Raw genomic sequence first — 15,380 nt, 5'->3', positions numbered from 1 at the left:
TATCAGCTCTATTTACCATATAGGTGCACTTTGTAGTTCTTTACAGACTATAATTACAGACTATATTACAGACAATCTTTACAGACAGTTACAGACTATAGCTCATCTTTTTGAGCCCCCATCAAAATAATACCTCCTCTGTGGTGGTCTTGTGGGGGTCCTGACCATTGAAGAACAGAGTGAAAAGGGGGTTAACAAAGTATGCAGAGAAACAGATGGACTACAGTCTGTAACTGTAGAAATACAAAGTGCTCCTGTAGGGTCAGCTGAGCTGAGCAAATTGAAAAAGAGTGTAGATACATGGTGATGAAGTGTGATGTAAATTAAAAATCCTCAAAATTAAAATGCCATGTATTATACAGGCTAGATCATGAATAAGGCCTAAGCACATTGGAATAAGTGCCCTGAAATAACCTCAGTAGGGTGCAAGAGAGGAAACAGATACTATATAAGGAGCGAGTGAACTTGTGAACCTTTCAAGGCCAAAAAGCCGAGATGGATAAGTACCAGCATGTGCTTGGCACAATGTTTTTTTTAAAAAAGAATTCGGACAAGACTTGGAGATAATGGTTCACACAAGACCCTATTTCATAGACATATGAAGGTCAATTTGAATATAATGGTGGTTTTGTGAAACCAGGAGATGACAAAAAAGAGGTGGGGCGATGTCACCCCACCTTCACCGAGGGTATAAAAACATGTGTACAAATTCTGTATATTTGGGTGTGTCGTCCAACGGCCTTTGGAAAACATTCTCCATGCTCAAGAAATAAAGGACCTGCACTTCTGAATTCTGAAGAGTCTTCTCGTACTTCCCGTATTTTATAGTTTGTTCAATTCTTTTTAATTTCTTTCAACAAATTGAATTCGTTTTATTTTACAAACCATAGATAGAACTTAGGCTTGGTGGTTAAACAAGTGTCGAGATACGACAAAGTGTCCGGACGGTGTATGTTAATGGTTATTATGTTTGTGATTTAAAATGTTGCATAGTAGTATATTGTTTTGGGAGGGTTCTGACATTTACCAACACTGACCTCTTAAGACCGGTACTGCCGTAAACAAATAAATTCCGCAAAATGTGAGATTTCTACTCAGCTTTTGGACTATTTGATCACTGGATGGTTTTGAAGGGAAATACCTATTGCCAGTGTCACAGATATTACAATATACATTGGAACTTAACTCTGTAATACAATGAGCTACTCAGCTCCTGACGCTCATATCAAGCATACACTTGGTAAGTACATTACAGAATGTAAACATTACCTTTCATGGAATCCATCTCAGAGCTCCATGCATCCACTTTAAATAACAGATGTCAGCATGCACACATGACAATTACATTTCTGAGAAACACAAGAAACTTGTTATTCATAAAGTTGAATATGGTAAATTTTAAGGCTGAAAAACAACATCATTCTGCTTCATTGTGCAACATGTACAACAGTAGAACAGTGCAATGGGGAAGCAGAAGTCAGTACATTGCTGACAGATAAAAACTGTGTTTTAGTGCACAGTTCATATTATAACTGTGATGCAATAGCAGCATTAACAGCTGAGGGGAACTTACAGTGCAGCACTGATAAGGCATCAACTTGCATTTCATTAAGTAGTTCATGGTGGATTGTGAGGTATGTTTTGCATCTCAGTCCTGTTGTAGAAGCTGGCCTCTTTTCAGCTTCAGTTTCTTGATCATATTTGCTTCCAGAATTTGCTGATATTTTGGAAAAGCCATTCTTCAATCAATCCGTACAACGTTACTGTCACAATTGGCCCCTCCCCTCTTTTTGGTTGGCGTGCCTCGGTGTACGCACCTTTAGGGGGGGAGTGGGGGGAGAGGTACTGTCATGATTGGCCCCTCCCAGTCCTGTCCATGTGCATTTGTTTGGGTTTAGTCCAGCCCCTTGTTTTGTAACTCCGCCCCTGATTGTTTTCACCTGTCCCTCGTTATCCCTGTGTATTTAAGCCCTGTGTTTGCCCCTTGTGTTTGCTGTTGTTTGAATCTTTGTTTGCTGTATTGGTGTTTGCTGTTGTTAGTGTTTTTTGTCATGTCTGTTTCTGAATCTCTCCGTGTTGGCTACATGAACCTGGACCGTTATGACCCTGATTTAGGATTTGCCCTCAATAAAAGTTGCTTACCTCCGCACATGCATCCGCTACCCCGCTCCACGTTACAGTTTCCCTTGCCACCGGCTGTCAAACAACCCAAAAGCTGAACAGATCCATCCCCATGCTGCATAGTTAGCGAGGTGTTCTTTTCATCAAATGCTGCTTCTTTTTTTCCTCCAAGTAGTGCTTTGGTGTTTGTGGCCAAAGAGTTCTATATTTACTTCATCAGTCCACAACACATGTTTTCAAATTGATTCTGGCATGTGTAGATGTTTTTTGCTTACTTTACAAGTTGACTTTTGTGATGAAATCACAGGAAATATTTCCCTCTGTTGGTTCCATGCAGATCATATTTGTGCAAGCAGTGCTGCACAGTGGAATGGTGCATTACCAATTCTGTGTGAGCTCAACCATTCTGCCGGTCCTTTGCTGCCATATGGGGGTTTTGCTTTGCCTTTCTGGTCAGCACACAAGCAGTTATACCTCTTCTTGGCCATTCTTGAGCTTGTCTTGAATTACATGGTTCTTCATAACTGCCATTTGTCATTGATCTTTTGGACAGTGGAAATTGCGAGTTGGAAATGCTTTGATATGGTTATATATATATATATATATATATATATATATATATATATATATATATATATATATATATATATAGTTGGATAGATAGATATATAGATATAGATATATACATCTCACTGCTGTCGGAAGAAAACCTTCTGTCTCCAATTTAGTCGTTTTTCACTTTTTAACATAATTTGAAAATGCCTGTTGCCCTTTACACTGTGTGTGAATTTCAAGATGAATGGACCAAAAGAAATGGCATAAAATTACATATAAAAAACTCTGGTTCCATTGACTTACATTAAAAGTTTTTATGCACAACCAGAGAATGGTCAGAAAAAGAAAAAATATCCAGTGAGCGGCAGTTGTGTGGACGAAAATGTATATATATATATATATATATATATATATATATATATATATATATATATATATATATATATATCTCCTTCCTCTTGTGTTAGCTTTCTGTTACTATCTCTCGGGTTAATGGGTCAGTTTTGACCTGTGTCTTAAAACAGCCATTAGATACCCTACAAACAATGATTTATCATCCAATTTGTTTCTTACCTCTTGTTTAGCTTGTTAGGCTGTCTTATCCATGAAAGTATTGGTTTTAATATTTTTGTTGTGGCCCCCTGGGCCTTTCTTTTGACAGCGTACCCCTCGTTTTCAATATAAAAAAAATGGTCAAATGAACCTCAAGAGAATAATATAGATAAATAAAAGTTTGTTATGTTATCTGCCTATTACTGAAGGGTATTAGAACACATTTATTAACATATAATATATATATATATATATATATATATATATATATATATATATATATATATATATATATATATATATATATGTATTTGACCCATATATTTGACCCATATATAATTACTTCAAGATAAAGGCCACTTATCCACACTCAGCCATTGGCCATCTCCTGGTCATTTGCTGGCAAGTGTAGGTGGCAGTCAGCTTGTCCAGGTTGTTCACTTATGGGCTTTTTGTCACTTCCTGATAACACAGCTGCAGCTTTGTGAAGCGTGGACAACAATATCACATTCTGTCATTTTTTTGGACAGTATGAAACAGCAGTGGTGGTGCCTGTAAAAACAAACTTTGAGGAAAGTGAAGCCCTGCAAAATCTGCAAAATTTCAGCAGGCAGCCCAGGTTTATTTTTTTTACTGTACCCACCATGGTGAGTTTCCTCCTGAGAAGTTCTTGTCCAAGGTAAAGAAATTGTCACAAAAAATGTGACCCTGCAGTCCAGTAGTCATATCAAGTCAGATTTTGCTCTGGTGTCTCTGTTGTCAAATCTGAGGACTCTTGATATCTTTTGAAAGGTCTGAAGTGACATTTTTGCCCGGAAAATATTCCTGCCTGTCGATGCGTCCCAGAGACTATCAGTGGCCTCATTGCTGGATCTGTACACTCCAGCAAGGAGAAGAACACCAATGTAGGCATCCAGGCATTCATCATGAATGTCATTCCACATGTTGCCATGGATTTTTATTCCTTCAAGGTTTGTCGTAGCAATGATGACGTTTTTTAGTGACGATGGCATAAACAGATCAAAACATGTCTTGATGTCACTTACTCTCATCACAGCAAACCTTGAGATCCCAGGGGTCATTTCGATGACATTTGCAGCAGCTGCCCTGCCATGTATGTCAGGAGGTGCTGAGCTCCAAAAGATGTTGCCACTTTTGGATTTGAATGTTTCAGCAGGAGCTGAACCAGCAGCTTCAGCACCAGTGACCTCCTCATCAGACTGATCAGATGTCTGTCTTTCCTTGTTTTGTAAAACAGGCAAAGATAGAAGCCCCTAACTGAAGCTCAAGTGGTTATAAGAAGAGCTGGCTATGGACTGTTGGTGTATAGTGTGTTTATGATTTCAGTTTCGTCACATATTATTGTTTTCTAATCTTATATTATACCTGGGTCAAAATTGACCCTAACATCAGAAAGGTCATCATTTTAACAAGAGTATTTTATTATTTAGTAAAAAAATTTTGTTTAAATAGAAGTTCCTGACAAAGTGAAAAAGTCTTGATGCAATAAACAAATTTATGTAGTGCTTTTATGCATTTAAAACTAACAAACGGGCTAACACTAGAGGAAGGATACATATATATATATATATATATATATATATATATATATATATATATATATATATATATATATTCATACATATATCTCAGAAAGCAGGGAATGGAGAGGCAAATCAAGTGCATTCATTTTCTAGTTTAAAGTAAAATGGTAATTAATTGCAAATTAGAATATGCAGACAAAGAAAAACTTTTACAAATTATAATGAAGGTTTTAATGAAGTACAGGGCTTTCAAGAGAGTGACCAGGGGAACGGCTGTGAAAGGTGAAGTATAACAGCCTCTTATCTCTTCTAGGTGGGTGTTCATCTATGAGAAAGGCTACCAGACCGTGGACATAGCGATAGGCTCAGTCTTCACTAAGATGAAGGGAGTGGCCTACACTGATATCAGTGGAGAGGAGAGGGTGTGGGATGTGTCTGATTATGTCTATCCTGATCAGGTGAGTACACAGGCACTTTTCACATCACGAGTAAAACAAGCCCATTTTAATTTTCCATATCCTATGTTGTATTTTGTTTTTTGCCTTGAGGTTCACTTATAATGTTTGTGTCTTTTAAGTACCAAAAACAGACATAATTCATTTTCATAATAATGTTTTCCAACCTTTTTTATCCTTTATTACATGTTTACATGTTGACATTAAATAAAAACAACCATGCCTCATAGCAGCAAATGGCCAACGGTGGCATGAAGTTGCAAATGTTTGAATGTGTTTCAGTGTTGTAGCAATTGTAGATGGTTATTACAGGAGAGTTTTACCAGTGTATATTATTTATTCAAGATGGCAGAGTCAGGAGGATGCTCCGTATAAAAGACTGACATATGTAAACAAACAAAATAGATATTAAGACTGACATATGTAAACAAACTCTGTTCTGATTGGCTGCCTTGTCTTGTGCTTCATTCAAAAAGCAGTCCAAGATGAAACTCTCCTTGTAACACTAGTGTGAATGGGTGGTGTGAACTAAACTGGTTTAGGCTGAAAAAGCTGATATATGTGACACCATGAAAATGTAAGTGTTGGCAGTATGGGCTATTTCTGAAGCTTAGTTTCCATATATAGACTGTATGGATTTAAAATGGACAGATTTCAGTTTTCCATGAAATGCCTGCTTTAAAATACATGAATACTTGGATAATAAAGAAATTAATGTGCAGGTTTTATATAAAGGTGTCTTTTAGGTCTGCATGTGGACCAATTATAGAATAAATATAATAAAATGTCCAAGCACAAATGACTCACATACTGATATTATTTTTATCAGAGTGGTTTAATGTGAAGTTTCCTGTTTTAACAAAATGTGCTGTTAGAATTATTCACAATGGAAGTGAAAGGCTCCAGATGTCTACAGAATTTAATGCCACTAAAATGGTTGTATATAGTATGTTGCCTGTCATTTGAGACAATGATTATGATTATGACCTTATTATTAAGTACACATAAATGCACTTATTGCTTTATGATAGTTTTGAGTTTGGGCCTAAAACATGTTTTTAAAACTCCAGAGGTACATGCAAAGCATAATACTATAGAAATACTAGAATACTATAGAAAAATATGCCACAAAGCTATAACTGAGTTGTAGGCAATATGACCCCTGGATCTTATCACCAGCACTGTAAAGAAATCGGAATCGGGTACATTTCTCTACGATGAACCATTTCACATCAAACCACATTTTGTTTACATCTTAGCCACTGAACCATAGACATTTTTCAAAAATAGATGGAATTGCTCTTTAAAAATAAAAGTACCCTTACATTTATTTTGTAAATCAGATTCCTTCAACAGCCTTTCAGTGGAAGGTGTCATCTTTTTAAATAAGATATACAGACATGAACATTTTAAAAGAATCATAACAGAATAACAGAAAGGTTCTGTGCCACTTAAAGGGCCCATATAATGAAAAACTAAAATGTAAGTCTGTATATGGAAACCAAAGAACTGTTTCTGTGATGTCACAAGAACCAACTCGTTTACATATACCCACCTATAGCAGTTTAACCCCGCCCATTCATATTGAAGTTCTAAGGAGTGTTTCAGCTCTGAGTGCTTTCTGAATGAGGCATACACAGGGCAGCCAGTCACAACAGAGCTCATTTATCTTATATCAGTCTTAATGGTACAGTAACAAAAACAGACTGTTTAATTTAAAGGATTCTAAGGCGCTGGAAAATTTATGTCATGTGAATTATGACCATTTTTGGTTAATAAAACCACACAAATATTAAATATAAATTAGAGAGACTTCAAGAGAAAAGATAAAACATGAGACAAATGTAGGTCATATGTCCAAGCATCATTTAGGAAACTTTAAGAGTGCAGACCTCAAATTGCCAGAGAACACAGAAAATGCAAATATTCAAACATTGCAAACAACCTTAGTTGTAGTAAACAGGCAAAACCAGTTCTCAGATCAGTCTATCTATGGAGTGAGGAGGCCATTTCACACTTCAAGTCTGCTTTGAATCCACAGACTGGATGATGTTCTGTCATGTGGCTGGCACAGACATCAATGAATACACTCCATCACAAGCTACATCAGTAAATACACTGAAGACATTGTACCAAAAATCAATGTCAGATCATTTCCAAACCAGAAACCCTGGATCAATGTTGAGGTTTGAGCCAAACTAAGAGCTCGGGCTGCTGCCTACAACTCCGGTGACCTGGCCAGCTACAAGAAGGCCAGATATACCTTCAAAGGACCATCAAGCTAGCCAAAAGGAGCTACAGGTACAGAGTAGAATCCAGCTTTCTTGGAACTGATCTCAGACATATGTGGAGTGGCCTGCGCACCATCATTGACTACAAAGTAGGTGTGATCTGTGATAGGGGCTCTTCCTCCTCACATGCAGATGAACTAAATGCTCATTATTCTCGTTTTGAGGCAACTAACACCTCACCTGCTGAGAAACTCCCAGTAGATGAGGAGAGCTGCACTCTAGCCATTCCCCTGTCTGAGGTGGTAAGATCCTTCAGGGCAGTTAACCCACTCAAGGCACTTGGTCCCGACGCCGTCCACAGTCGGGTACTTAAAGCATGTGCTAACCAGCTGGCTGAGGTTTTCACTGACATCTTTAACCTCTGCTTAAGACTGCCAGTGATTCCCAAGTTCTTTAAGGAAACCACAATTGTTCCAGTCCCCAATAAATAATGTTGTCGGAAGAAAACCTCATATCTCCAAAATTAGAACTTTACAGAAGAAAGAAAAAACATGCTGTAGTTTGCAAGTCAAAGGAACCAGACATCTTTCCAAGTCATTTTGGGCCGTTTCTTTTGCTCCATTCATCATGAAATTTACACACAATGTAAAGGGCAACAGGTCCTTTGAAATTATGTTAAAAACTGAAAAATGACAAAACATTTTCCAACAGTATAGCAATATGTAAGAATGCTGTTCATAGATTACAGCTCAGCATTCAACACTATCATCCCTGCTGAACTCATTCCTAAGCTCACACACTTGGGTTTGAACTCTCATCTGTGCAACTGGATACTGCACTTCCTGATGAGCAGACCCCAGGTGGTGAAAGTTGGGAACAGCTTCTCTTCCACACTGACTCTGAGCACAGGGGTTCCCCAGGGATGTGTGCTCAGCCCCCTCCTGTAACCCCTGTACACACATGACTGTGTAGCCAAACACATGTCTAACATCCTCTTCAAGTTTGCTGATGACACCACCATCCTAGGTCTCATCAGTGATGGAGATGAAACGGGCTCAATCACTGTCTGGTCCAGCAGCTGCACTGCCTGTGACCACAAGGCCCTTAGTGGAGTGGTGAGGATGGCAGAAGCCATCATAGGCAACAAACTATGAGCCTTACGGGACATCTACCAGTCCCACTGCCTCAGGAAGATCAAAAAGATCCGGTCAGACAGAAGCCACCCAGCACACGGCCTGTTCATCATCCTGCCTTCAGGCAGGAGATTCCGCAGCATCCAGGCTAGAACAACCCAGTTAATGAACAGTTTCTACCCACAGGCTATCAGGCTTCTGAATAAGCTATGAAGCTGTGGGTCCTTCCCCAACTACCATTTTCAGTCAGTCACTTTGTCAGCATTATTATTGTATCATATCATCTCAGCTATGGACAATAACAGCTTAACACTACGCCACTTTAAAGAACAATAGCACAGAATCAATCAAGTCACTATAAATGTATATTGTGTCTATGTCTTGTGTATACTGTGTCTATATTTTGTGTATATTGTATATTTAATATATTTCATTGACACACACACACACACACACACACACACATATATATATATATATATATATATATATATAATTTTAAATATATATTTTATTTATATATTTTACTTATTTATTTTCTGTAGAGTGATTATCTGAGCCTCTCCACAAGCATTTCAAGCATTTCAAAGTATTTCAATGACATGTTGTGCAAATGACAAATAAACTTGAAACTTGAAACCTCAACCAATGTGGTGAGTGTATGAGCTGAACATGACAGAGAGATACACAGCTGAATTCTGAGCCAAAAGAGCTCCCATGTGATGAGTGCTAAAGGAACCAAAGGTTTAAACAAAAAAAAAAAAAAAGGCAAACATTACGGATGCCAATGCTGAGCAATCAAAGGAGTGGCACTGCAACTGTCCTCTGTTAAGACCTGAAAACAAAACATAGTTCTGGAAAACCTGAAGAAGACTGTAAGCCTATATCCAGTGTTGAGATGTAATAGGATACGTATTCAACACACATACAGAAATTAAGTACACAGAGTACAGTTACTTTTTACATTTTTAGGTGAATACTTTTATAATACCTGTTAAATAAATAAATAAATAAAAACATACAATCATCCAAAGAAACACCATCAATGCTTGTTTGTTAACTGTTTTAAAATCAGTGCATTGCTTGCAGCAAACAAAGCTCCTTAGGTCAATTCTAAAGCAGAACCCAATAAACATTTTTACAACCACTAAGTTTCCTGCTAAAGGCTGAGTAGACTGATAAATCAATGTGATGATCAGTAATGAATCTCAGTGTTGAACCACATGAATGAAATAAAAATTACAGCAGTAATTTTCCCATCTGCTTTATCAATATATATTCTAAATGTACTATGAATATGTTATGTATATAAGTATTTTGTCGCAGCACCTTTATTTTTCTTTTACTATCTGCATAATTTAGACACTGAGATGTAAACAGTAACATTCTGAGTGGTTTGGTGTGAAATGCTATATTATATGGAAGCTCATCAACTTTTTATTAAGTTCCCACTGGGCAGGTAGCACTTGACATGACCATTTAGACAAATTATAAATGTTACAACCAATTGTTCATCTATAGTAATTTAGGAGTTAAACCAGCAGCCCCCATCTTAAGTGATACAGCCCCAGTTTCCTAATTGTAACTCCCATACAGAGGGCAGAGATTAAATAAAGTTGAAGTTAGTACAGTGCTTTACAGAGTTCAGTACTATTTCATCTGCCACACCCTATCCCACTTCTGACACCACTGTGGCTTTGACATGGAAGAAGACATGAGAAAAATTGCACAGTGCTCTTCTATACCGATGCCATAGTACTTTTTTCAATGTTACCAATTTACTTAAATTATTAATGTAAAGATGGACAATAAGGACACAATCTGCAAAAAAATGTGGCACAGAGATAACAAGAATGAAAGGACTACTTAAGGAAGATATCTGAGCAAGTGGGAAAGAGAAAAGTTGAACTCCGGCCCTGCCAAAAATGATTTATTATATTTTGTTAAATGTGCATTTTAAATTACTGTATATATCAGCTTTTATTTGTTTTTCTTGCAGCTAAATCAGGTTCATTGGGGAAGATGGTATGCAGGTAAAATAGAGCGCAGGGCACAGCAGTGCAGTTGCATAGTGACCCTGTGACTTAGGAAAGTACCAGTGATAATTATACCCATGCTCCTGCTGAAACAGGATGTTTGTGGTTGTAAAAGTCCCATAGCAACATACAATTCAACAGTAACAAAAGCACACATGGAGAACACTTGGGAGGTAACTGTCATAAGATAACTGGCCATCAAGTGTTGAATTGTCATTCTTATATGAACAAGGACCCATTATCTCAGCTGGGTGTTTAGTGTACTTGGATGAAACTACCCGATAGTGAGTTCACATGCACATCATGAAGAGTTTGATGTGAAGTCACTCATTATGGAGAATTATTGACTTGCCGACAGTAGTGGTCACGTTTCTCTCTTAAGAGCTTGTAATTTCAAAATCCTCCTGTAATTTCAAAATAACTTGTAAATTGTGCCTATGAGAAACCTTCGTTTGGAGGTACAAGTAGCCCCAATAATTCAACCTAACCCTCAATCTCAACAAAAGTCAGGACATCCTACACATAGGCGTGAACTGGGGCTAAGTGTTAGGGGCAAGGCATGAAATGGGATTGGAACGAAGTCCAAAGAGCTGTCAGTGCCAGTAAAGCAAGCCATCATTAGGCTGAAAAATAAACAAATCCATCAGAAAGATACATTGTATGTGGCCAAATCAATTTTTTGATACAATTTAAAAAAGAAAGAAAGCCTACTCAAATACCAAAAGGCATGAAATACTTCAGATTTAGCCAAATGTTTCAAACCTCAAACTTTTTTTATGGCAAATAAGTGGATTGTTCTGCAAAGGTCACGTTAACCCCTGACCTCAATCCAACCAAGCATGCATTTCACATACTAAAGCCAACCTGACAGTAAAATGCCCAAAGAACAAGCAGGAACAGAAGACAGCTGCAGTGAAGGCCTGAGCATCATCAAGGAAGAACCGCAGCATCTAGTCTAAGAGTGCCAGATTTCAGGCGTCAGTGTCTGCAAGAAATTTTTTATTTGATTGTATTTGTTTATCCAATTACTTTTGAGCCCCTAAAAATGGAGCTATATATGCAAATCAATGTAATCCCTACACTTTTTATCCCATTTTGGTCTAAATATCCTCAAATTGAAAGTTACTTTGAGGTCATATATATTCTTTAATTTAAACTCCAATATGCTATATTAGATAGCTAAAACAACAATAACTTTCTCAACATCCAAATATTTATGGACCTAACTGTCAAATAACAGATGTTGTCTGCTATACACAACTGATATTGCAAACTTGCTAGGCAATAGTAAAATATGTAGCTAAAATATCCTCATAAACATTGGATTTACATTGAAGTTATACAGATGATTGGTAATTTACATATTAACATGCAGCCTTGACATTTCCAGTGAAGTGATGTTTGCAAGGCTTTGATAACACTCACTTGCTGTTGGGACTCAAAGGAGCAAGACTGGTTTGTAAGGGCTTGGTACACTGAAATGAACAAAATACAGCAACATGCCAATCTACGGTCATCTCACCTGTAACTGGAGTTGATATTGCTTTTCTATGGCTTGTACCATCTCTGTCTTGCCCATTTCCGTGGGACTGTATTCGTGTCCTGTCATGTCCTTCAGGTGGAAAGATATTTCACTTTCTTGTGCCCAGCATTCCTGGCCAAATGTCATCTTCTGCTGCCTTTTATCATAACATAAATTAATAGTGCAACATAAGAAGGTTAGAACTGTGAGTTCCATATAGAACTATTCTATGCTTAATGGCTTTTGCAAGAATGTGTTGTATATGCTTCTATATAGAATCTTTTGGGAAATGGTTTCATTTGGCACCAAACAATGTCTTGCTATTGTTACATTGTCAAGCTGGTAACAATAGGAGAACCATGTTTGGAGCTAAATAGAACATATTCAATGGTTCCATTCTAGAAAAAAAACATTAAATGCAGTATATCTGCAGATATATGAAATATATCTGTTTGGAAAGAGCTACAAAGTTGTTTCAAAGGCTCTGGGACTCCAGCAATTGCCATTATCTTTAAACAGCAAAAACGTGATGAATTTTCCCAGAAGTAGCCAACAACTCCAGGAACAACTCCAGGAAGTCCAGGAATCCGAGAAGTCATGAAAGAACCCAAACGAACATCTAAGAAACTGCAAGCCCCACTCGATTCAGATATACTTAGTGTTCATGATTCCACCATTAGAAAGAGAGAGAGCATAAATAGTGTCCGCAAAGCAAACAATTGATAACCAAGAAAAACATAAAAGCTCACATTTTCACAAAAAAAAAAAAAGAAGGCAGGGGTCTGACTACTACTATTACTAGTGTAATGATGGGGGGCACTTCACTGCTTCAGGGCCTGGATGACTTGACAGAACTGATGGAACCATGAATTCTCCACTCTACCAGAAAATCCACCAAGAGAATGTCCACTCATCGCTCATGATCTGAAGCCCAGCACAGATGGATTTAGGCAGCAAGACAAAGCTCTGAAGTCCAGAGGCGAGCCCACCTCTGAATGGCTCAAAAGAAACTGAATGAAGATTTTGGAATGGTCGAATCAAAGTCCTGACTTGAACCCCATTGAGATGCTGTCGCAGGACCTTAAATGGGCAGTTCATGCTTGAAAGCCCTCCAGTATGTTGGAATGAAAGCAATTCTGCAAAGAAGACTGGGCTATAGTTCTCTCACAGCGATATGATAGATTGATATCTGGTTAAAAGGAAGCATTTGTTTGCAGTTTCTACTTGCTAAAAGTGGCACAACCAGTTTCTTAGTGAGATTAGGCTGCTTTTTCACACAGTTGACACAGATGTGACTTTTCCTTTGAAAACATTTAATTATCATGTGCAATGATTTTGAATTCTGTGTTTCCTCACATTATTCATGTCTTAAATTGATTCTGTATAATTTGACAGCATGCAACGTGACAAATATGCAAAAAATAGAGCAAATGAGGAGGGAGCAAATACTTTTTCACAGCACTGTAGCTAGCTACTTTGCAACCCAATCCAAAACATTACAGTAAAAAAAGCATAAAACTGTCACTCTGATTATGCAAGCTGCTTACTTTTTCACCCAGCCCACTTTTACATTCTTTCCCATCACTGTTCAAAGCAAAGTTAAGCCTGTTTGCATGCATTATCAGTGACAGTCAATACGTCATTTGGCTCTGAATGAACCATGTTTATGTTAACAGCACATCTTTTGTTATCCAAATAACCACCTCATTGTCAAATATAAAAGTTTACATTCAGATCAGCAATAGCATCACATGATGGACACATTTCCAGATTCATATCTTTAGCCGCTTTTCTTTTTGTTGGTTTATCTTTGGCCATACATGGTGGGCTGACTTTACACAAGCTGAAACACATCAATGTCTTTGGAGCAGCTTAGATTAGCGTCCCCTACTCAAGGACACAGCATAAAAATAATATCCAAGATTAAACCCATGACCTCTTGGGTCACAGACAAGTTTCTGACTGTTGATCTACTCCAAAAATGGAGATCTCTAATATTAAGAAGCCTGAAGTGATATAGTAACACAGAAACAGCTGCTACAAGCAGCTCTAGCATACAGCCAAACACCAACAGCTTGATTTTTTTTTTTCTCTGTCTCGTTTACAGGGTGGCGAGTCTTTTGTCATAATGACGAATTTCATCATTACAGATGGACAGACCCAAAGCATGTGTCCAGAGGTATGTATGCATGCATACTATAATCATATATTTAAGCACTTTTCAAAAATCTCATTCTGAAATATAAGTTCTTTGAGCAGGAACATAAATATAGTTTTGGATATAAATTGGTCTAAATGAACATAACAGCACTCATACAGACTACAGGTGAAAATGAGCCACAGTGCAACCTCAACCCAAGCCTCCTGCACCAGCCATTAGTGTCAACAAAGGTCCATGTCTTACCATAACCAGAACCTTGTCCATTTTGCTAGCTATTGCTGATCTGCATATAGGGAGATGGCCCTCTTCTGTGACATAACAGATGACTTGCTTAGAGGGTATGGTATGGCCGTGAATCGTGATAGGTCGACACACATGTAATTTTAATAGTGTTTAATAGGAATGTAACGATATGTGAATTTTACCATTTGACCATTGTCAGTTTTCTGTCACGGTATGATAACTTCTACATTTATTTTTTAGCAATTCCCAAAACATGGAAATTGGAATTGCTACTATTGTGTCAAAAAGACAAAAATCCATGTTGAAGGAAAAAATTTCACATTTTCATAAAAGACAAACTTAATAAAAAAGAATCTCTCTCTCTCTCTCTATATATATATATATATACATACATACATATCACTATTGTTGCAAGAAAACCTTGTATCAAGCTAGCACATGCATTATAACAGCATACGTCACTTTGACTTATTGCAATGCAAACATCCACTATAACGAGCCATCAGCAATCGGCAGATGATGATTGGTCTGCACAGTGCGGGGTCAGGTTAAACAAGCCTTGGTTTTCCTGCCCTCTTACTTAAAACTAATTAATCTGATCCAGCCAATCAGGGACCAGGGAAGAAGTTAATTAGGACTCGTATACTTCCATGCAGCATTTTTTCACTCAGATGGGAACCTTTTTTCTTTTCCAGCTAAATTCTAGTCAGAAATAGCAAACAGCTATCTGTACTGGACACTGTAATGAAACTTGGCCATTTAGAGAAAGATGTATATCTATCTATCTTTCACAATGTGCTCTCCTTTCACACCACACCAGAACAGCC

At 37.6% G+C, this 15,380-nt stretch overlaps 1 protein-coding gene across 3 annotated transcripts in view; it reads left to right on the top strand.

Moving 5' to 3' along the window:
* p2rx1 (purinergic receptor P2X, ligand-gated ion channel, 1) overlaps positions 1-15,380 on the top strand; it is a 53,814-nt gene that overhangs the window by 12,773 nt on the left and 25,661 nt on the right. For all 3 annotated transcript variants that reach the window (XM_017701718.2, XM_017701717.2, XM_017701719.2), the window contains exons 2-3: positions 5,086-5,230; positions 14,257-14,328. In XM_017701718.2, coding sequence (XP_017557207.1) covers positions 5,086-5,230; positions 14,257-14,328 — 217 coding nt within the window. The remainder of the gene's footprint in view (positions 1-5,085; positions 5,231-14,256; positions 14,329-15,380) is intronic.

The sequence above is a fragment of the Pygocentrus nattereri genome, chromosome 23 (assembly GCF_015220715.1).
Source record: "Pygocentrus nattereri isolate fPygNat1 chromosome 23, fPygNat1.pri, whole genome shotgun sequence".
NCBI lineage: Eukaryota > Metazoa > Chordata > Actinopteri > Characiformes > Serrasalmidae > Pygocentrus > Pygocentrus nattereri.
The sequence above is the reverse complement of the archived record's forward strand: the minus strand, read 5'-3'. Positions and strand labels throughout refer to the sequence as shown.